At 44.7% G+C, this 20,571-nt stretch overlaps 1 protein-coding gene across 6 annotated transcripts in view; it reads left to right on the top strand.

The window, feature by feature from the left end:
* Positions 1 to 18,867, top strand: part of kdm6ba (lysine (K)-specific demethylase 6B, a) — a 95,922-nt gene extending 77,055 nt beyond the window's left edge. For 5 of the 6 annotated variants that reach the window (XM_025008507.2, XM_025008508.2, XM_025008509.2 and 2 more), the window contains 22 exons: positions 5,391 to 5,478; positions 7,057 to 7,178; positions 7,850 to 7,973; positions 8,166 to 8,261; positions 8,372 to 8,654; positions 8,767 to 8,829; positions 9,008 to 9,178; positions 9,304 to 9,483; positions 9,693 to 10,241; positions 10,553 to 14,076; positions 14,168 to 14,294; positions 14,398 to 14,503; positions 14,605 to 14,810; positions 14,915 to 15,009; positions 15,093 to 15,161; positions 15,242 to 15,390; positions 15,479 to 15,593; positions 15,680 to 15,867; positions 15,956 to 16,097; positions 16,214 to 16,340; positions 17,142 to 17,312; positions 17,402 to 18,867. In XM_025008507.2, the coding sequence (XP_024864275.1) occupies positions 7,855 to 7,973; positions 8,166 to 8,261; positions 8,372 to 8,654; positions 8,767 to 8,829; positions 9,008 to 9,178; positions 9,304 to 9,483; positions 9,693 to 10,241; positions 10,553 to 14,076; positions 14,168 to 14,294; positions 14,398 to 14,503; positions 14,605 to 14,810; positions 14,915 to 15,009; positions 15,093 to 15,161; positions 15,242 to 15,390; positions 15,479 to 15,593; positions 15,680 to 15,867; positions 15,956 to 16,097; positions 16,214 to 16,340; positions 17,142 to 17,312; positions 17,402 to 17,419 (6,498 nt within the window). In that variant the 5' untranslated portion in view covers positions 5,391 to 5,478; positions 7,057 to 7,178; positions 7,850 to 7,854 and the 3' untranslated portion in view covers positions 17,420 to 18,867. The remainder of the gene's footprint in view (positions 1 to 5,390; positions 5,479 to 7,056; positions 7,179 to 7,849; positions 7,974 to 8,165; positions 8,262 to 8,371; positions 8,655 to 8,766; positions 8,830 to 9,007; positions 9,179 to 9,303; positions 9,484 to 9,692; positions 10,242 to 10,552; positions 14,077 to 14,167; positions 14,295 to 14,397; positions 14,504 to 14,604; positions 14,811 to 14,914; positions 15,010 to 15,092; positions 15,162 to 15,241; positions 15,391 to 15,478; positions 15,594 to 15,679; positions 15,868 to 15,955; positions 16,098 to 16,213; positions 16,341 to 17,141; positions 17,313 to 17,401) is intronic. The other variant, XM_037976609.1, reaches the window with a different exon arrangement.
* The last annotated feature ends 1,704 nt before the right edge of the window (positions 18,868 to 20,571 follow it).

Here is a 20,571-nt window from a genome sequence, read left to right on the forward strand (position 1 = left end):
GGGGGGGGGTAATGTTTCTGGTAATGTTTCTGCCTGCGTGTTTGTCTGTTAGCAAAATATCTCATGAATCACTGAACAGATTTGAATGCAGTAATCACTGGTTGAACATCTTCAGCTGATAAATCTTTGGAGTCAACCCGATTCAAGATGGCCGCCACACCAAAGCAATCTTAGCAAACACAAAGCTGACAGTAACGGATATTGAGCGAAAACAGTGGTGTGGTAGTAGCTGAGCTGAGCTTCTCTCTCAACCCTGTTAGCAAAATATCTCATGAATCACTGAGCAGATTTCAACTAAATGATCAGAAAGTGATCACTGGGTGTTTAATCTGCAACTAATGTGTAATCAGCTAACATGCAGCTCATAATAATCGATAAGCTGATTCAAGATGGCTGCCACAGCTAATCTGGTGTGGTAGTAGCTGACATTTGTTCACAGATCACAGGAGACGTCGCATGAAAACACGCAAAAGCAGCTGAAGAAGCAGAAAGGAAATTTCTGGGGGCTTTTGAAGTTCCTCATGTGGGGAAATCGATACTGGAGACGCTCACAAGCTGCCGCCGTCACTCAGACGCCCACGTTCTCTGAAAATATCCGACTGATCAGGAATTCTAAAAGTTTTTTAACTTTCTTCAGTCTCGAGCCGGGTCTTTGAGTCATTCAGGTTTGTTTTTTTTCCAGACACTGAAGTTGTTGTTGAGTCTGTAAGGAGAACCAAACTGATGTTTCCATTTGAAGCAAAGTGTTTCTGTGAAATCGAAGCACAAGCGACTGGAAGGAAGAGTCATCAGGCGCAAACATGCACACATGCACACACTCATCCTGCCATCATACTCGTGTTTTTCACTCACTTTTACCAGAAGCCAACAACGAGACCCAGCCGGTAACCAGGATCTGAGTCGGTGGCCCTTTAAGTCTGTGAATTGTGTTGTTTTTTTGCTGAGGAGGCTTGAATGAGTCATGGGTTTGGGCACACGTGCTGGAAGAGTCTGAGCCACGAGTGAAACCAGGTCATGCTTTAGCTGCTCTTATCAACGCCATCAGAGACTCGTATTTTTCACACCTGGGCGCTTTCTTTGCTTCGCCAACTTAAAAGAAAACGCAGATAAAAACACAAAGAGTTCATCTCTTCAAAAGGAAGTGTCGGTCTGAGAACGCCTGGCTCCGTTACCCCTCGGGGAGGGGCTCACTTCCTGTTGTGTGGACATCAGTTTCCGCTCCTCTGTAGCGTCACAACTGATCTTTTTTGCATGAGGACTCAAAAAGAGACACAGCCCACTAACCCAGTTGTCTTTTTTCTTTCCCAGCCCAGATGTCACAATGTTAGTCTAACTGTACGGCCCCTTCCTTCCTTCCTCCTTCACGTACGCTTACTTTTCCACCGCCAAAAATGGAAAAGTAGTCTCTTCATTGTCAGCGAAAGTGTGGCTTTTAGGAGTAACCGCACTAATAGGTCGAGCACCACCAGCCGTTTAATTGGTGGCTGTTGGTATTCCCAGGCGTCTCGTGTTGTTTTGACAGTTACCAGTTGTTAAAATAAGAAACAACCACAACAGGCAGAGCTGAAACGTGACGGCTGTGGCTCTTCCGTCACCTGCTCCCTGTGGTCTGAATGCACAGCAGATGGCAGAAATTATAGATAATTATTTAATTTGTTCTGACTTTTGGGATATATTGGGTTTCCTGATTGAAATATATCAATATATAGATTTAAATTTGTGTTTTCCCCAATGATAACCATGTTAATGTCAACTAGCGATGGACATTTTAAAGAAAAAATCATCTATATTGATTTTTTTTTCTCTTCACCAACCATCCATCACTCCAAACGTAAAACTTGCAGCGATTCTTTTCACAACACGTGCTGATTTTGTCCTTTACTCACGCAAGTCTAATTAATATAACAAGTGTTGGCACCACAACAAACTCTTTAAAGGCAGAGAAAGCACCAATCTGCTGCCGCTTTGTGATCATGACCGTCACCTGTTTTATGATTTTGATTAAAAAATTTAATGTTTAAAGTTTACTCACCCCAAGTCTGCAGCTGAGAAACCCTCGAATGAAGCAGAGACGCATGCTGATGCTAATTCTGCTAGCCTTTATCTTCACGGATCCACTGGATCAATGCAACGCTGAGCCTACCTGTGACCACAGTTTCCACTTTGTAATCCTTTCAAAATAAACTACAATGGCAGAGACATTCATTTTTTTATGAACATTAGGAAACCACTTGTCGTGTCACTAAAACTGTCATAATGGTTTCATTATTTCGTTTGAACTGATCCGTTTTAAGACTGAATATTTGAAAGTCACCTCCCGTCCCGTGTCAGCACGTCCACATGGCTGCCATGACTTGTCTTTTACTATTCCTGTTTTGTGTTTACATTGGTTTGGGGATTACCCGTTTCAAGCATATTGTTGTAAATCTGCCGTCGTTTTAAAAAAACCCGACAGGACAGAAGGGTTAGCTCGGCTCCATTCCCCACGGATGGAGACTCGTCTTGCTGCGTCCCCGTTTGACCCGAGCGTCCCCGGTTGGCACAGCGTTTCCAGAATTCCGAGCGTGCGTGAGTTTTAGGAGAGCAGACGCGATGGGAGCTAGCCCGCGTCGCCAGTTGGGAACGGCGCCTGCTGACGTCCGCCTACGCACAGACAGACACCCGTGCAGGCAGACTCTGGGGGAAGACAGGCGGGGGAGGACAGATGCAGGGGCCGGCTCTTCCTCTGTGTGTGCGTGAGAGCAAAAATGCTTGGTGTTTCCTCCAGAACACGATCCCTATCTGGGACTGATTATGTAATGACCGAATGGAGAAGAAAGCGTGCGGGAGGACAGAACAAGACAGGAGAAAAGACCATGCATGGTCCACTTCCTGTTAATTGCTTCGTCTCCCAACCTTATCTGCTTGTTTCTTATCAAACAGCCTCCGCTGTGAGTTTACAAGGACTTTCTCTCCGGTTTGTGTGGCATTCCTCCCACTGGTGGATTCGGTGTGTGCTGCCTGTAACAGATTGTTTTGGCAGGGCTGATCGACATCATGAGGCAGCATAAAAGGCGTCATGCTGACGTGATGGTTATATCACAGCCAGGGATTAAAGCAGAATCAGTGCTCTGTTCTGCACGTAGATGGTTTTTTTTTTGCTGTGTGTGTCACTGCCGGCCTTCTCCTCTGTGTGTGTGTGTGTGTGTGCTGGTCTGGCTGAGGTTCAACACAGGCCAGTGGTTGGAGGCTGAAAACGGCACTGAATCGTTTTTATTTAACCGTTTGTTTCCTCCTGCTCGTGGCAAGGACTTCGACGAGCCTCACTGTGCAAACCTGTGATTTCAGGTGGGTGATAGTGTAATAAATGCCTATAGCTCCATCAGTTTTGCTGTTATTGAGCTAAAATCTGGTGTGGAAGTAGCTGAGCATCATCTCCAACACATAACAGATGGCTTAAGATCTATCAATCCTGTCTTACTGTTAGCAAAATATCTTAAGAACCACTGGATATGATTAAAGGAAATCCTCAGAAAGCAATAAATTGGATCTACGTCTACGACTGATTATTTTGGAATCAACCCAGTTCGAGTTGGAGGCAACAGCTAACCAAACTTAACAGACACACAAATAATTTATAGATAATTAGCTAAAACTGGGAGTGATTGTGGCTAAAATGCTGTGAAGGATCTTTGTTTTGAACTTTGGCCTTCAAGGCAGTGGGCGGTTTGCATTCCTACAAGGAAAGCTGTTTTTTTTTGTTTCAATTTTCTTGAAGTTTCTGATCTTTGTTTATCTTGTTTATGGATGAATTTCTGTTAATCTTTCAGGTTACAGTAGCTGACATCATGATGCCGTTTTGGGGAAAATCACTTGTACCTAAGACGGTGTGGGCGATGACAGGAACAGCTCTTTGATCTCTGCTTTTATATTGGGCTGGGGGCGGTACCGTGGGGGAATTTCGGATCGATCAATAAATTGTGTTATCTGACGAACAAATAGGTTGATCGTTGTGTTTTTGTGCAGAGGAGGGAGGCGGTTGTTTGAATTATCTTTTCAAACTGACTTGTAGTAAACGCAGCGCAGTAACTAGTTGTGGTTTTGGTGAGATAAAAGTGAAAGCTGTCACTTTCTTCAACACTTGAGGCGTGTTAAAGAATCTGTTGTCTGAATCATGTCCTGACTCAGTTCGTTGACCAACTAGTTCAAGGAATCATCCGTGTTTCTCATGAAGTCGTGGTTTGTTCGTTCGATTTCTCTTTAAACACCTCGCCGCCTTTCAGCTCGTCACATCCTGTTTGTCTGTCTAAACACATCACCTCGGGGCTACAAATAGAGCAGAAATGACATCACGCAGGCCGAAAAATTCCCGCTGCCGTCACTTCGGCGGTGAAGCAGAAACACGCCCACGGTCACCTGACTGTAAACAGGGTCTCGATGGGGGCGGAGTTTGGAGGCGCTTGGGTAAGCCCTTTTCCACGGCGCTGAGTCATCGGCGGTGGAGGGATTCCCCGAAAAATTCACCGTGTAATACTCGCACGCACACACACATACACACACACACCGATTCTCCTGTAGGTGGTGTCGCTGCAGTACTATCTGATATGAAAACCTGAACTAGAATGTAACCCTGTGTGTGTGTGTGGTATCTGGTTCTCACACTCAGCTGTAACTGTGAGCAGTCAGAGGTCCAGTGTAGCAACTGGGAGAGACTGTTTGGTCGCTACAGACATAAACACACACCCTCTATAAAAGCTGTAATTACAGCCTGAGCTCCCTGGTTTAGTCTCTTTGCTGCATTTCTTTTTGCTTCTCCTTCTTTCTCGTTTAAATCTTTTACCTTTTATATATTTATTTTATTCTTTTTTCTGTATTTTTGCTACTTTTAGCTAATGTTCTGCTAATTGTAGCTTTTTGCACGTTTTTCTTATGTTATCTTTTAGCCTTTTAGTTGCGGTTTTGATGATTCACCTTGGTTCTGTTTTGCTCGTTGTAGCGTTCAGCTAACAATTCAGTTAATGCACTTTTGAAGAAGTTCCAGCAAAGTCATTCAGTCGTCAGCACTTACTCTGCAGTTTCTCTGGTGCTGTTTGAATGTCTCCTCGGAGTGCTGCTCGGTCATGTGTTGACTTGGCTCAGTCCTGTTTGTGCGACCGTTCAGCTGCACAGTCAGTGTCTCTGTTGTGTCTGGGCCAGAGGAGAACTGGAGCCCCTCTCGCTGCCCGTGGTGTCACCCTCCTGACTTATTTACCCTCGGCCCTCAGGTTCTCTGCGCTGCTCTGAAACGGGGGGGGGGAGTTAGTGCAGCTTGTGATGAAATGTGGGGTAGAGGACCACCTTCAGCTGTGAATGAACTGCAGGCGTGTGAAGCTTTATGACAACACGACAACAAAAGCTGCTTTGTTTTTCAGGATTCAGGAGACCCTGGAGGGATGATTGGCAGCTGAAGCCGAGACTTAACACGACTGTGAATCAGTAACTTTGGTGCTATTCTAAAAGGTGAGACTCAGCACGAGTGTGTGTGTGTGTGTGTTTCCAGGCGGCTAATGCCAGCATATCTGCACTCGGCAGCAGCGCCTGGCGGAGGCTGATTCCTGCAAAGTGGATGAGATAGAGATACAGAGAGAGAGAGAGAGAGGTGGCCACAACCAGGCTTTAAATAGAGACACAGTCAGTGGGAGGAAGAAAAGGAAGAGGAGAGGAACTGGTGGGAGGAACTAATGCGTATGTCCGAAGCTAATTTAGGAAGAGGAGTGAGTCATAATGTGTGTGTGTGTGCGCCTGCTACTGTCTGACTGATGAAATGGACTTCTGGTGTCAATTCGCTGAATAACCTGGTGCTCACTGTATCATCACGAAAGGCCCGTGTCTGTCTGTTAGCAAAATATCTCATGGACCACTGAACAAATGTGAAAGAGACTTTCAAAAACTAGTTACTGGATGTACATCTACAACTGATTAAGTTAAGGATTCAAGATGGAGCGTGACATCTCGTTATTTTCAAGGTTTAACCAAAATGAGTTTAACTGCATTTCTCAACATAAGACTCACTCTGGTATATAAGACAGCAGGCCTTTAATAAATAAATGTTAATATTGTTGTTTTAGGACAGTTATACTTTATATGAAAGTCGGATTGGTTCTTAAACTGAAACTCGTGTCATTCAGGTCTTCTGGAAGTTCAAACTTCTTTGTATTTTGATGCTTTCTGTGTTTAATGTTTTCTTTTTCATGTGGTGCAAACAGGGGGAGTGGAGTTGTCTGGTTTTCTTTTGTTTCCCTTCCTTCGGTTCCCTTTGTGCCGTCTGTGTGTGGGAAGGTGTATGGGTGTTTTCGTGGCACTGCTCCCACTCTCCACTCCATTGCCTCTCCTTAATCTATCCTTCCATCCTGTTCAGACCTTCTGTCGCTGCTTCCTCCCCCCTCCTCCTTCCTCTCCATCACGCCTGCTGTAATGAGATTAAACCTTAGTGTATGCTCTGGGCACACACATGCTTGCTACACACCCTTCAGAGTACTGCGGTACACACACATAATCATCCACTTAAAAAAAAAGCACCGTTTTTTTTTTTTTTTCTCTCGTGCACTGAAACTGCTCAAACCTGGCACGGCGGTGCAGCTTGCACACTTGGACGGCGTCCAGCGCTGCACACTCTTGGCACGTGACCAGAGCCTCTCACTCTTAGTCTTTCCCCTCTGTCTCTTGCTATCAGGAGGCCCATACTCAGGATTACAGTAACACCAGATCCGTCCTCATAGGTGAGCCCCCCACTGAGCCATCTGGGCCTCAGAAATAATCCCATTTCTGTGCCGTTTGGCCTCCTGTCGCCTCCTACTGGCTCAAACCTGCAACGCAGCCAGCAAGAGACAAAGAAGTTAAATATACGTTTCTTGAGAAAATAAAGGAGTTCTACAGATACTAGGATTATACATCTGATTTAGCCCACCCCCTCTCTGCTGACACCCACTCCAACCATCCTATATAACAGAGAGCCCAGTGGCGATTGTTGACTTTTCAATGAGTCTCTGTCTCACTCGCTCTCATACAGGCTCCTCTGTTTTGTTTTTTTCTCTGCAGCTCGTTGGCTTTTAGCTTCTCGCTGCAGAAGACAGAGGAGTCAGACGGTGCAGATATTTTCAGTGTTGGAGTGAGGCCCTCTCTGTGCTGCAGTGGAGGGCTTCACACACACAGCTAGTCCGGTAAGTAAGAGCCGCTTTCACACACAAGTGCAACAGAATTCTTCCCGTATTTCAAAATGGTTTGGATTCGTAGTTCTCCGGGCTTTCTGAGGGTTTTTGATTTTGTCTCCACTTTTATTTATCTTACTATACCTGACTGTATTCAGATATTTTTTTAAAAGCCTTTGACCTGTGAATCATTCAGGCTTTAAAAAGGCTCCTAAACTCAAAAGATTAATCAGTGTTGTCTTCAAATTGCAAAGAAACTGTTTTAAATGGGATTTTTTCAAACTATTTAGTTGAATCTACAAAAGTAACAGCTGGTATTTAGTATTTTAGCACCAACAAGGTGATTTTCAAAGATAAGTGATCACCTGGAGCATGTTCTATAACTCAGGTTGTTCTTGCTCATTTTTAAGCGGACCCTGCACAATATAAGGTCACGTTTGGTGAAAAAGCAACAATCTTCAGAAACCCGGAAAACCATAATCAAAACCACTTTAACAGAAAGTTTGACTCCTTTAAAGCAAAATATAAAGAACTTAGAGGGAGGTTTAAAACTGTTACTGATTAATAGACAATAAGCTTCAGGAAATCAAATCATGTAAAGTCATAAAACACAACCTCTGCATTTTGAGTTTGTTTGTCCTTGATGAGTGTGTGTTAATGAGGTGGGTGTAAATAATTCCCAGGCTGGATGCATCACGCAGTAGAGCAGTTAAGCGGGCGAGGCACACAGGATTCCTTCCCTCTGGACGGACTCAGCCGGGGGCCATGGCCTCCCGTGAGCGGCCGCGCCTGGCAGCCACATGCCAGGTTTGTAGCCATGACAACCCACACAATATTTTAAAAAAAACAACAACTTTTGTTTGGCTTTAATTCATCACGTTTGATCTGTACTTGCAGCCTGGAAGTTGTGGTGTTTCACAGCAGAGCTAAAGAAACATCTGGAAACTTGGTGCTAAAATAGTTTGAAATCCACTGATCTGATTTGTCGTTTGTCACCAGGTGTCCACCTGCAATGAACCAACACCAGCTACTTCCTAATCTACCTCCTGGACCTATAGGTGGATTGAACCATCACAGTAAATACTTAAGCAATGGGTAAGTTTTGCTTTCATTGCCTAAATTTAGAATTAATCGACTTAAATTGGTAAAAAAAATAAACAAATTTATGCTGCATTAATGTTTAACCCCCGTGTTCGATGGTCCAGGCCGATGCGAGGAGGTGAAAAGCTTGAGTTCCCACAAGCGATGTTTCCTGGAATGCAGAGGGAGCAGCAGAGGCCTCCCCCTCATCATCTTCATCCTCCTCCTCACAGAGTATGGGATCAACTCGACAAGCAGTACGATTCTCACCTTCCCCCCCAAGGCCATCCTGTTTTGCCCCTCCCCAATGAGCACTCGCTGCGTCTCTATAACGGTGGTTATGCGGGCGGCGGTGGGCCTCTCCTGAACCCACATCTTCATCCTAACCGACCAAACCCTCTGCTGAAGGTGAGATAAGCTACAGATGATTCAGATTTAGCTTTGAGGAGAGAAAAAAAAAACCAGACTGTTCACCATATCACTGTTTTCATTGTCTGCTTTGGTTTGGGGGGGTCTTCAGGAGCAGCATGTTCCCCGGGGCCCACCACTGCTGGGAGATGAAATGCGGGCTCAGGTGCACCAGGTAGGAGCTTCTCTAATTGGCTGTGACCTTGTTTCCTCATCCATATAGACCGAAGATGATCCCCGTTCAGGCTGTCATTCGTCATGCTGATGAAACGACTCGAACGAGTTGTTTTAATGTTTTGAACAAAAGAATTGCAGCTGTCTTTTAAGACAATTTATTTCATTTCTGTCCACAGCAGAGGGGCTACCCAGGAAAGATGCCAGCAGGTCACTTGAAGAGACCAGGCCCTCCTCTTGGGGAGCACTCAGTGATTCAACACACTCCTCCACCATCTCTGCACATACCCACCCATCCCGCTGTGGAGGACTGCCCCGGCCCCAGCAAAAGGAAGAAGAGCTCAGATCAGGTAAGGCGCAGCCACAAATTTACAGTTCTTTTCATACAAAAAGAACCTAAAGGCTGATTTTAAATCTTTTCATCTGAAGCAGCCATTCCAGTTCTGTTGATCGAATCATTTCACTTCCTGTTCAGGCATCCCACCCTGGGCTGCAGCGTTTCAACAGCCAATCATCGGGGCTGTCTCAGCAGCCGTCATCCGCTCATCAACTGCCCCCGAAGCCAGCTTTCTGGAACCCCATTCACAAGGACAACGGTGTTCTCTGGCAGCCACAAACATCGGAACGCAAAAACCCACAATCACAGGAGATTCAGGTCTGAACAGCAACAAAAGCATTACTCTAATTCATCCACAGTAATACGAGCCATGAGTTAATATTCCATTTATCACCTCAGACTGTAGGAAACATTTCACTTGACAAACCTGTACTGACCATGAGTATTACAGAAATACCATCAGGCCAAATATTGATTTTAGTTTGCCATGTTTTGTTAAATTAAGTGATATTCTGTGATTTTTACAGGACAACAATAAACGAGGGATGGGCAGCTACACCATAAAGTCCTCTCCTAACTCCTCCAGCCCTTCCAACCGCTCCCCTCCAATAAACTCCCCCCAAGGAAGCTACAACCAAGGATGTGCTCCTCACCTCCACAAAGACATGTTACAACCTCAGGCTCGAAACCATCACTCCCCTCATTCCTCCTACCCAAGTCCCAGCTCCAAAGTGGAGATGGCGCTGCCCTGTCAGGCCGTGGAGCCTCGTGTTCTCCACCACCAGAGGAGCCCTCTCAGCGGGGGCCAAGGCGGCAGCCGTACACCAACTACTCCGACCAGGGGAGATCATGATTGTCACCTAAAAGCCCAGTCATCACCAGCAAACGCTTCTGCAACCAGCAACAAAAACAGCAGCAGTGTGCCTTACAGTCACTTCCAGCCTCACCCAGGGCTGGGACATCAGGGTGCTCCCCAACCCCGAAATCCTGCCAGCAGCACCTCCGTACCTCAGCAACAACAAAGTGGTCCCCATGAGGCTTGGAGATACCAGAGCCGGCCAAGCGGTCACTCCCTGGTGAGTACAGTTCATTTATTCATTTCACTATGAGTTCAGACCTGTTTTTAACTGTCCGATTGCAATTAGATAGAGCTAAATATAGGTCTAAACGGCTTCGATGTGCATTAAAAACATGTTCCATTTGTTGCTCACTGACAGCCCTCCGTGTGACATGGCTGTGCGGGTAATTGATGTGAACAGAGCTGACCAGTTGCAGTCAAATCAGCCGAAACGGATGCATAACGACAAGTCTGAGCCTTACAAATGTCAGCGGGTAAATACAACCGTTATTGTTCCACCAACTGATTGAAACTTTTGTCTTTATTTAGGAACCGGGCATCTTCACGCCTCCAGGTCTGCTACCTCACCCCCAGCAGAGCCACAATCAGGTCATAGACAGTCGACTTCCAGGTCCATCCCAGCATCATCATAACGTCAGCCCTCCTCTCCCCCCAACCAACTCCACCCGGACGCCTGTCATTACATCCAATCCCCCGATATCCATGGCCTCCTGCCCTGTCAGCCGCTACAGCAGCAGCAGCAGCAGCAGCTCTAACAGAACTGCTATGGCTGGTGTTTCTATGGGGACTACATCACCCCCTGCTGGTTGCTCGGTGAACAGTGGCAGCAGTAATAACAGTTGGCAAAGAGTAAAAGAGCCAAAGCCACACATTTCCACCAGCGCTGTAATCAGTCCCAAATCTCAGGTGGATGCTCTGCTACAAGGAGGCTGTCAGAGAGGCCAGTCTCAACAGGAGCTGCACAAACCTCAACCCCAGGAATTCATCAAGCCCCACAAGAAGATGTCATACTATGCTCAGGCTAAACAACCTCCTCCTCCATTTTCCTCATCATCTTTGTTCTCCTCAGGGCATCAAAGGGCAGAGGACAGTGTGATCACAAGCAGAGGTTCAAATCCACTTCCCAGCTCTCCTAAATACAGCCTAGCCAGTGCTCCTCAGCCGTCCTGTCCTGCCATCTCCACCAGACTGAACCATCAGCCAAACTCCACTGCAACACACGTGTACTCCACTCCACAGGTTCCACTGGCCGTCTCTCAGTCAATTGGAGATGTTTTAGACAAGCTTGATGCAGAGCTAGAGGGACATATGCAAGCTGAGGAGAGGCGGAGGAAGGACCGAGAGGAGAAGGAGAGAAAAATAAAAGAGGAGAGGCAAAAAAGAGAATGGGAGATGAAAAAGAAGCTGGATGAGGAGAGGAGGAGGCGAGAGCAGGAAAAGAAGGAGGAGGAGAGAAAAAGGAGAGAAATTGAGAAACAGGAGGAGGAGCAGAGACTGAAACAAGAACAGGAGAAACAGAGAAAGCAGGAAGAGGAGATGCGGAGGAGAGAAATGGAGAGACTGGAGAAGGAGAGGAAAAGGAGAGAATGGCAGAGGCAAGAGGAGGAGAGGAAAAGGAGAGAGTGGCAGAGGCAAGAGGAGGAGAGGAAGAAAATAGAATGGGAAAACAAAGAGCAAGAAAGGAAGAGGAAGGAGTGGGAGATGCAACAAGAGAAGAGAAAGAGGAGGGAAGCTGAGAGGCAGGAGAGGAGGAGGAGAGAAATGGAGAGGGAAGAGGAGGAGAAGAAAAAACTAATTGAAATGGAGGAGAAGAGAAACGAGGAAAAACTGTGCAGTGCAAAAGGAAAAGAGCAGACTGCTATCGAAAATTTGGAAAGACTTCTCTCTGGAAACAGCCCTTCCATGGTTCCCCCTCCTCCTCCCCTCTCCTCTGTTTCTGCACCTCCGTCAGGTCCACCAGCCCCGACCTCCCAGGCTTCTCCTCCTTACCCCTGGCTCAGCCGCGGAGGTCATTCCAACCAGACCCCCGGCACCTCTGCAGAGAGGCTGCGACCCCCTCCCCTCACACCTCAGACTGAATACGCCAGAGAAAAGCAGCGGCAGAGGGAGATGTGGAGCAGCAACAGCGGCGCGACATTCATTCCCTCATCAACACACAATACCTCAGGGATGAACCAGCCCGTTTACCCCAATAAGCCCCCAGCAATGCAAGCAGCACCTAACCAATCCAAAGACTCAGGCAGAGACAGAGACAGCCCCCAACACCCTCTCACTACCCTGGCACTTAGAGAGCCGCCCAAGCTCTACCAGGCTATGTCTAGAGAAAACCTTCACCCACCACCTTTATCCTCCACCTCCATTGGGGGAATCCACCTCAAACAGGCAACGGAGAGCAGTGCAGGCATTGCCAGTTCTGACTCTGACAGTGCTCAGTTTGAGGAGGAGTCCTCCGAACTGTCCACAATGCTCCCTGATGGGCTGGCCAACATCATGGCAATGTTGGATGAATCGATCAAAAAGGAGGAGGAAATGTACAACAGTGAGAAGTCTGGGTCTACAGGTCTCTTACACAACTTTACTCCTGGTGCTGACCCTGTTAAGAGCTACCTGTGTGCCCCGGACCTGATTCCAGCAACCAAGCAGCAGCCGAATCTGGAAGATTTAGGGTCCAATTCCAGTCCTCCTGTGCTCAGCCGCCAAGGCTCTCTGGCATCCCCTTGCAGCCGGACTTCTTCTCTCGAGGAGGATGAGGACTACCTTAAAGCTTCATCAAATGTTCTTTTGGGCACTAAATCAACTGTTGAGTCAAGAATCGGAGAAGGGAACACAAATTATCGTCATAGTGACCTGGCTAAACTCTATGGCCTCCCTGAGCAAACTAAAAGCGAGGCTGACGAGGAATCGGAAGAAGACTCTGAGGCCGCATCATGTTCTCCACCACCCCAAAGACCCCACCTCCATCAAACGGGGGTGAACAGCATGTTCAAGTCTCTGGCAACAGTCTTGGAGAGCCAGAAGTACGCTTACCGAGGTGGGCCTTTTGGAAGACCCCCTCCATCAGCTTTGGTTGGTGTCAAATACTCCTCCTCGTTGTCCCTGGGCCCTGATATCTGCCGCCAGCAGCAAGGCAGTTCTCCCACATCAGATTCAACAAGCCCACCATTCAGCCCTGCTGTCCCACCACAGAAATCCTCACCTCGTTCACTACTGGAAGACAAGAAACTGAAAACGGAGGACAGTGATGTTTGGACCGATGAGGGGGAGTCGGAGGAAAGAACAAATCCCATTAAAAAGTTGAAGATTCCAACTGTAAAGCCTTTTAAGGTCATCAAAGAAGAATGTGAGCTGACGACCATCTCCGAGTCTTCTCTGAAAGAGCTGGGCAAGAGCTGTGAAGTTATGCTTTGTCGACAGTCGCTTGATAAATTTGAGAGCCGTGGCAAACCTGAGGACAGGCACAAACCTGAGAAAGTAAAAGAGCACAAAGACAAGAAAAGAAAGCATGGCCACAGCCACAGCAGCAGGAAGCACGAGGACAAGAAAGAAAAGAAAAAACACAGAGAGAAGAGAGATGACTTTTCCTCCTCTTCGTCTTCATCGTCCAGCCATTCCAGCTCCAGCCACAAGCGGCACAAGGATGGAAAGAGCCATAAGGAGAAAAAGGATCGCAGGATTCTCAGTGATCTCAATCACCAGAGGAGAGAATCGGAGAAGAACAGGAGTCATTATGAGGCGGAGAAAAAGAAGAGCAAAGATGCACCTGGTGTCAGCTCCACCAGTGACGGCGAGCACGCTGAATGGACCTCCAGCTCGGGAGAAAGATCCTCTGAACATAGAAACGATGCCACTTCTGGCTCGTTGTTGGGTTCCACAGACCTGCTGAAACTAAAGGCGCTGTCAGACGGGCCACCAAAGGAGCTGAAGATTCGCCTGATCAAAGTGGAGAGCGGGGACAGGGAGACGTTCATCGCCTCCGAGGTGGAGGAGAAAAGGATTCCTCTGAAGGAAATCACCATCAAGAACACTGCAAGTGAAATCATCCGCTCCTGCAAGTAAGTGCACCGTAGTAGACGCGCTTTCTTAAAATTTACCAATATATCATTGGAGCCTCCATGTTGATGTTGTTCCTCTTCTTTGTTCCAGGGGGGCTCGTGTCAAAGGGAAATTTAAGGAATCCTACCTGCTGCCAGCCTTCTCTGTTAAACCCATCATAACCACAGAAGAACCCATTCCTAGAGAGAAACTCAATCCTCCTACGCCCAGCATCTATGTACGTGGCCAAACTTCTGTCACACAGTGTAGTTCTGTTGATGGTAAAATAGTTCATATCATTGGAAATGTTAATGATTGCATGTGCTGTTTTCTTTTTGCAGTTGGAGAGTAAGAGGGATGCCTTCTCTCCGGTCCTGCTGCAGTTCTGCACAGACCCAAAGAATCCTGTTACAGTTATTAGAGGACTGGCTGGATCACTTCGACTCAGTACGTTCTCATTGAGGAGCTTATTTTTATTTATTTTCATTGACAATTTAGTCAAAACCTTTGGGTTCTGACCCCATCTTATTTTCCATTTATGTTTTCAGATCTGGGGCTGTTTTCTACGAAGTCTCTTGTGGAAGCAAATGCAGACCAGGCGGTGGAGGTGAGGACTCAGGTGCAGCAGCCCGCTGATGAAAACTGGAACGCCAGCGGTACGGGGCAGACGTGGCCCTGCGAGAGCAGCCGCTCGTACACCACCATCGCCAAGTACGCCCAATATCAGGCCTCCAGCTTCCAGGAGAGTCTGCAGGTACAGAACATGACCGAGTTTTAACATTCAGAGTGTCGCTAAACATGAGACAAAGTGCCAAGATCTCCATGTGTCTACATCCTGATAAATACGTTTGTCTTCAGGAGGAGAAAGGCAGCGATGAAGAGGAGGATGAGGACGAAAAGAAGCCGCCCATTAGCGTTGATATTCTCAAGGATGGCTCCAAAGAAATTAGCAAGTAAGTATAAGATTAACAGCACAATGTTTTAGATATTAGAGAGTTTTAAAATGTTTTCTAAAACTTTAATGTTTCTTTCATAGTGGTGAGCAGAAAGCAGTTGGGAAGATCATCAAGTTTGGCACCAACATTGACCTCTCTGATCCCAAGAGGTAGGCCTGTTCAGCAGCTGAAGGACGTAGCTCCAAGCTAAGCCAGGAGCCGAGCTCATGTGTGTTGTGTCTCTGCTCAGGTGGAAGCCCCAGCTTCAGGAGCTGCAGAAGCTTCCAGCATTCATGCGTGTATCCTCCAGTGGAAACATGTTGAGCCATGTTGGACACACCATCTTGGGCATGAACAGTGTTCAGCTCTACATGAAGGTTCCAGGGAGCCGGACGCCAGGTAAGACATCTGATTAACAACACAAGTTGCTCTCTAAAAGCCTAGCATTACTACTTCTACAACTAGTCTTCTTTTTTTTTATTAACAGGTCACCAGGAAAATAATAATTTTTGCTCAGTAAACATCAACATTGGCCCTGGAGATTGCGAGTGGTTCTGTGTCCACGAGAACTACTGGCAGGCGATCAGTGACTTCTGTGAAAAGTGAGTGGAGGAAAATTTAAATTATTTGCAACGATACAATGTTAAGTTAAAACATCTACTAAAATCTTTCCCCATTTTGTCCTCAGGCATGGTGTGGACTACTTGACCGGGTCCTGGTGGCCAGTGTTGGAGGACCTCTACAGCACCAACATCCCAGTGTATCGCTTCATCCAGCGACCCGGAGACCTGGTGTGGATCAACGCTGGTACCGTTCACTGGGTTCAGGCTGTGGGATGGTGCAACAACATCGCCTGGAACGTCGGACCTCTCAATGGTAAGAATGCACCCTCTAGTGGCCAAATATAGGAAGAAAAAAAATCAGCAAGACTATTCGCCTCACTTCTTAAAATGTGCACGTGCAGGTTACCAGTATCAGGTGGCCCTGGAGAGGTTTGAGTGGAACGAAGTGAAGAAGGTAAAGTCTATTGTCCCAATGATCCACGTGTCCTGGAATGTGGCCCGCACCCTCAAGATCACCGACCCAGACACCTACAAAATGATCAAGTAAGTAAAAGTTACCAACAAATCTGACCTTAAGTTGTTCATTCAGGAGCTTCAATGCATTTAAGAGAAACACACAGATGGACATTTTAAAACATTTGTTGTTACCTTCTTTCCAGACACTGCCTGCTGCAGTCCATGAAGCATATCCAGATCCTACGAGACCAGCTGGTGGCCGATGGCAAAAAGATTTCCTATCAGAGTCGGGTCAAAGATGAGCCTGCCTACTACTGCAATGAGTGTGACGTGAGTCATCAACTGTTTTACACTACAGTTGTATCTGAATGTACAAAAAAAGGTTTGAAAAGTACAGTACTTTAACAACTTCCTTAGGTCTGCAGATATTTGTCCACTCAGATTTTGGTGTGAAAATGGAGCAGTTTTACACACCGAGAAAAGAATAAGATAACTTACTGACTTTAGCAAGAGCAGAATAAGACTTGGTGTTCATATGAGAAACATCTTAGCCTGTTCAGAAAGAAATGGGGTAATGTGTTTGAACAAAACCACTTTTGTCAGGGGGGTGTAGAAACAAATAATCAAAAAATTCCAAGTTAGCAGAGCCATTAGACCTCTTAAACACAGACAAAATAAAAACACTACTTTATAAATCCAGACAGCTGTATAAAACAATTTGGAGCAGCGCTTTTTCTAAAATACCCACCAGCGATTGGCACAGACAAACAAGCTGTATGTCAAAATGTCTAGAGACACTAGAACTAAGATGTTCCCCCCCTTTTTTTTTTTTTTTTTTACAGAACCAGTTCTGGTGCTAGAACTGCTTTATAAGCAGACAGGGACTTTGCCATTAAAGACCCAGTAAATACTTGTATTCACAACACTTCTTAAGACTAATCATTGACTAAGTAAAGGCTGCAACTGTTCGTGTCTCAACTATGGGTAGTTGAGGTCTTGTTTTTTGACCATGACTTGCACAACTTTATTCTAAGCTGTGAACGTTATTTCACTTCCCTCTTCATCAGACCTTGACATTTAAGGCTGCAGCTGTAGAATTACAGTAATTAAACCCCCCCTCTCCTGTTCCAGGTAGAGGTGTTCAACCTGCTGTTTGTGACCTGTGAGAACAGCAGCAGGAAGACGTATGTGGTTCACTGTGAGGACTGCGCCCGACAGCGCAGCCCCAACCTGAACAACGTCGTGGTGCTGGAGCAGTACCGCACGGAGGAGCTGATGAACGTCTACGACTCCTTCAGCCTGGTGAGCAAACGTCCACACGTCCTACCGTGTCTTCAGTTCACCTCCCTGTCGTTAAACCTGACCGTGTGTCTCTCGTCTCGTCTCCCCAGGCTTCCTCCTCTCGGTGACAGAGCTCCTCTTCAGTGTCTCCTCAGCCATAACCAAAACTCCTGCACGCCAGGAGGAGAGAAAAAAAAAGACAGTTTTTACTCAAATCTTTTCATCATCTACCGTCATTTTTTTGCTACTGCTACGACTTGCCGAACATCCAGCTGAATATGTTTACTCTTTATTACTGTTTACAAGAAAAGAAATACCAAGCCGCCAATAAAATACCAGTTTACTCTCAGATGGTGCTTTCAAGCAGAACCCCTGGAAACGGGTCAGCTGGTGCTGTCATTGAACAAACAGTAGATGGTTTCAATGGCGTCTTTTATTTGTCTTGAATACTGAAATTTATACATGCTGTTTGAAAATTCTCGTGGGGTGCTGTCTTTTTAAAAAAAAATAATTTATCGTTTTTGTTTTCTAAACTAGATCAGCCTAGATATATACCACATTGGCCTTGTATTTAGAAAACAGAGAAAATGAAAAATACTAATAATAGAGATATGAACATTTTTCTAAAGCATTAAGTATTTTAAAAAAATACAATTGTTTGGAATGCTTCAAAAGATACGGGTTTTAGCAGCTTGTTTTGGGAGGGGGGGGTTCCAATCGTATTTTCCGAGGCTTGTATTTGTTGTATATCTTATTTTTATGAATTCTACTTTATTTCCTCTGGAGATTAATATTCAGTTGTCATCAGGTTGTTTGTTTTTTTAAATGAACCAAGTCTAAAAAAAAAAAAGAAATCATTGTCATCTAGTGTGTGTGTTGCTTTTGTTCAAATATGCAGATTTTTCTGGATTTCTTTTTGGCCATTGTACATTTAATTTAAAATGTTTCTTCTATTTATTGGATATCGATGTTCTCCCTTCTTCATAGGGCTGTATAATTTGTTTTTTTTTTCCTTTTTATAAGAACTGAAATGTCGAGTTTGTACGTCGGCAGGAGTGAGGGTGCCGTTCCTGACTTCTGCCTTCTCTCTCCTGATATATACTAAATTAAATCTTTATCTTGAATATAACACCACCTTTCCTGTAGACGTTAGGACACACTGCTCACGTAGAAAAGATGACTAATGGAATGCTGTGTTTGTATCCTCATTATGGAAGAAAAAAAAAACTAATTTTCCAAAGTGTTTTGAGAAATTGTACATTTTTTTTTACTATGTAGGGGGCTTTTAGATGAGATTTTTATGATATTTGAATATGATAATGGGATAGATGGTGCTAAATATTCTGTTTTTTTCCCTTTTCTTTTTGTCCTCTTAAAATGAGATTTCTATTTTTCCTGTTGCAATATTACCTTTACACTTTTCCTTCTCTTTGTGGTCATTTATTTATAACTGCACTGTTTAGAGAATTTACAAAGGCATACCTGCAGACACACCCACCAAACTGAGCCAGACATGTCTTAAACACTTGTGAATTTGTGTGACTATTAATAAAATAAACACTTGATAAATCTAGAATAAAATAGTCTTGTTTTTGTAATATTTTCTCTGTGCTGAACAAACAGTCCTTTAAAGATCACACAACAACAAATTGGTCTAAGGTTGAGTCGAGTAAGATAACCTGCAATAGACAGTCGCATATAAATAATGCAAAAAAGATACAAATATTCTTATTGTAAAGTGATACAATTGAATGAAAAAGATGAAATACCCTTGCTGTGCCACTAGGAGGTGAGAATGTCTGTATTAACATTAAAATACAGAGAAACATTCTTGGCTTGGCTATAAAATTTAGTTGTAGCTTTTAATCTTCTTTGATGTCATTTAAAATTCCCTCTCAGTTAAAGTTTTTATTAGTGACTAGAAACCCTTTAGTTTGTAAGGCATTCTTAAAAACATATCTGGAGTAAGTGTGATCAGTGGTTGAATATTATAACAGCCACGGCAAACGTTGCTCAGTTGAGAAAATTTTGAAAAATGTAAAACAGTCATGCAGCGAGATGTAAAAATAGGTCAAATAAAGCTCATTGAAACTGATAAGCAAGTTTTAGGTTGAGCTGTTTGATCAGCTTTTAGTCAGATTTGTTTGGGAAAAGTCTGTCTACTGCAGGCAGGATACTGACTACTCATAACAACTCAACCCTAAATAATTGTCTAACTCAATTTGGGAGGGATGAGAGCAAGCACTGAAACAAATTAAGAGTTTTACTTTCAGATCTGTGGTCAGTCTTTGGGTTGATAAGCACCAAACCAGTGGACGGATCCCTTCGACGTGCTTCCTCACACTGTCAGCATCTGTGGAAAAAAATAAAATCCACTTTAGAGTTCAGAATCCAGCAGGAATCTATGTGTTTAAAAAGTAAGCAGAAAAGTATGTTTGTGTAACATCCGCTCAGATAATTGTGCTTCATATGAAACCACTGCATCACATGGATTATTTTTTGACACTAACAAAGCAGATAATCTCTCCAAACACTCTTTAAAAAGCTTTTAAAACTACAACTACAATACTCCTGTTGTCTTTTCATTATTAACAAATCAGCCCATTAAATTTGCATCACTTTTCCAATAAAGTAATGAAGCTAACAGCTCAAGCATGCCAAGACAAGTGTGGAAAAGAAAACACACTCGAATAAGACCAAGAGAAACATTTCTATATGGGAACTAAGGAAGGAGATTGTACGAGCAGCAACACTTCCTTGATAGCTGAGCAGGAAAGAAACAGGGAGCAGAAACAAAACCGTCAGCGCAGAGTTTCCTCACCGATAATTCGACAGGGAGTCAGGTTTCTGAGGCTCGTACAATAAAAACACACCGCTAAAAGTTTGTTTTCATTTCCATGTTTCTACCAGGACATCCAGTACAAAAATGAAACCTTTGGTTCTACATACTCTTAACTGACCTGTACAAAAATATATCTCTAATTTGTGTTTGCTGCATTTTATGATTTAAGAGCGTCAAAGAAACTAGAACATGAACCCAACAGTGCTGTAAACAAAAGAATACAACTTTAATGCCAGAGTTTTAAACTAAGGTCATATGTAGAAGAATGACGGAGTCGTAGCTGCTTTGATTGAACCTTAAAAACATTTTGCACGATTTAATGTGATATCAAGAGATGTCACGCTCAAATTATGCGTTGTTAATAACTCTCAGCTACCACATCATCAAATTTTAGCTCAATGTCTGTAAAACTGGCTGACCTATAGCTACTTTTGTATT

This window comes from Kryptolebias marmoratus, linkage group LG7, assembly GCF_001649575.2.
Source record: "Kryptolebias marmoratus isolate JLee-2015 linkage group LG7, ASM164957v2, whole genome shotgun sequence".
In the NCBI taxonomy this organism is placed as follows: Eukaryota; Metazoa; Chordata; class Actinopteri; order Cyprinodontiformes; family Rivulidae; genus Kryptolebias; species Kryptolebias marmoratus.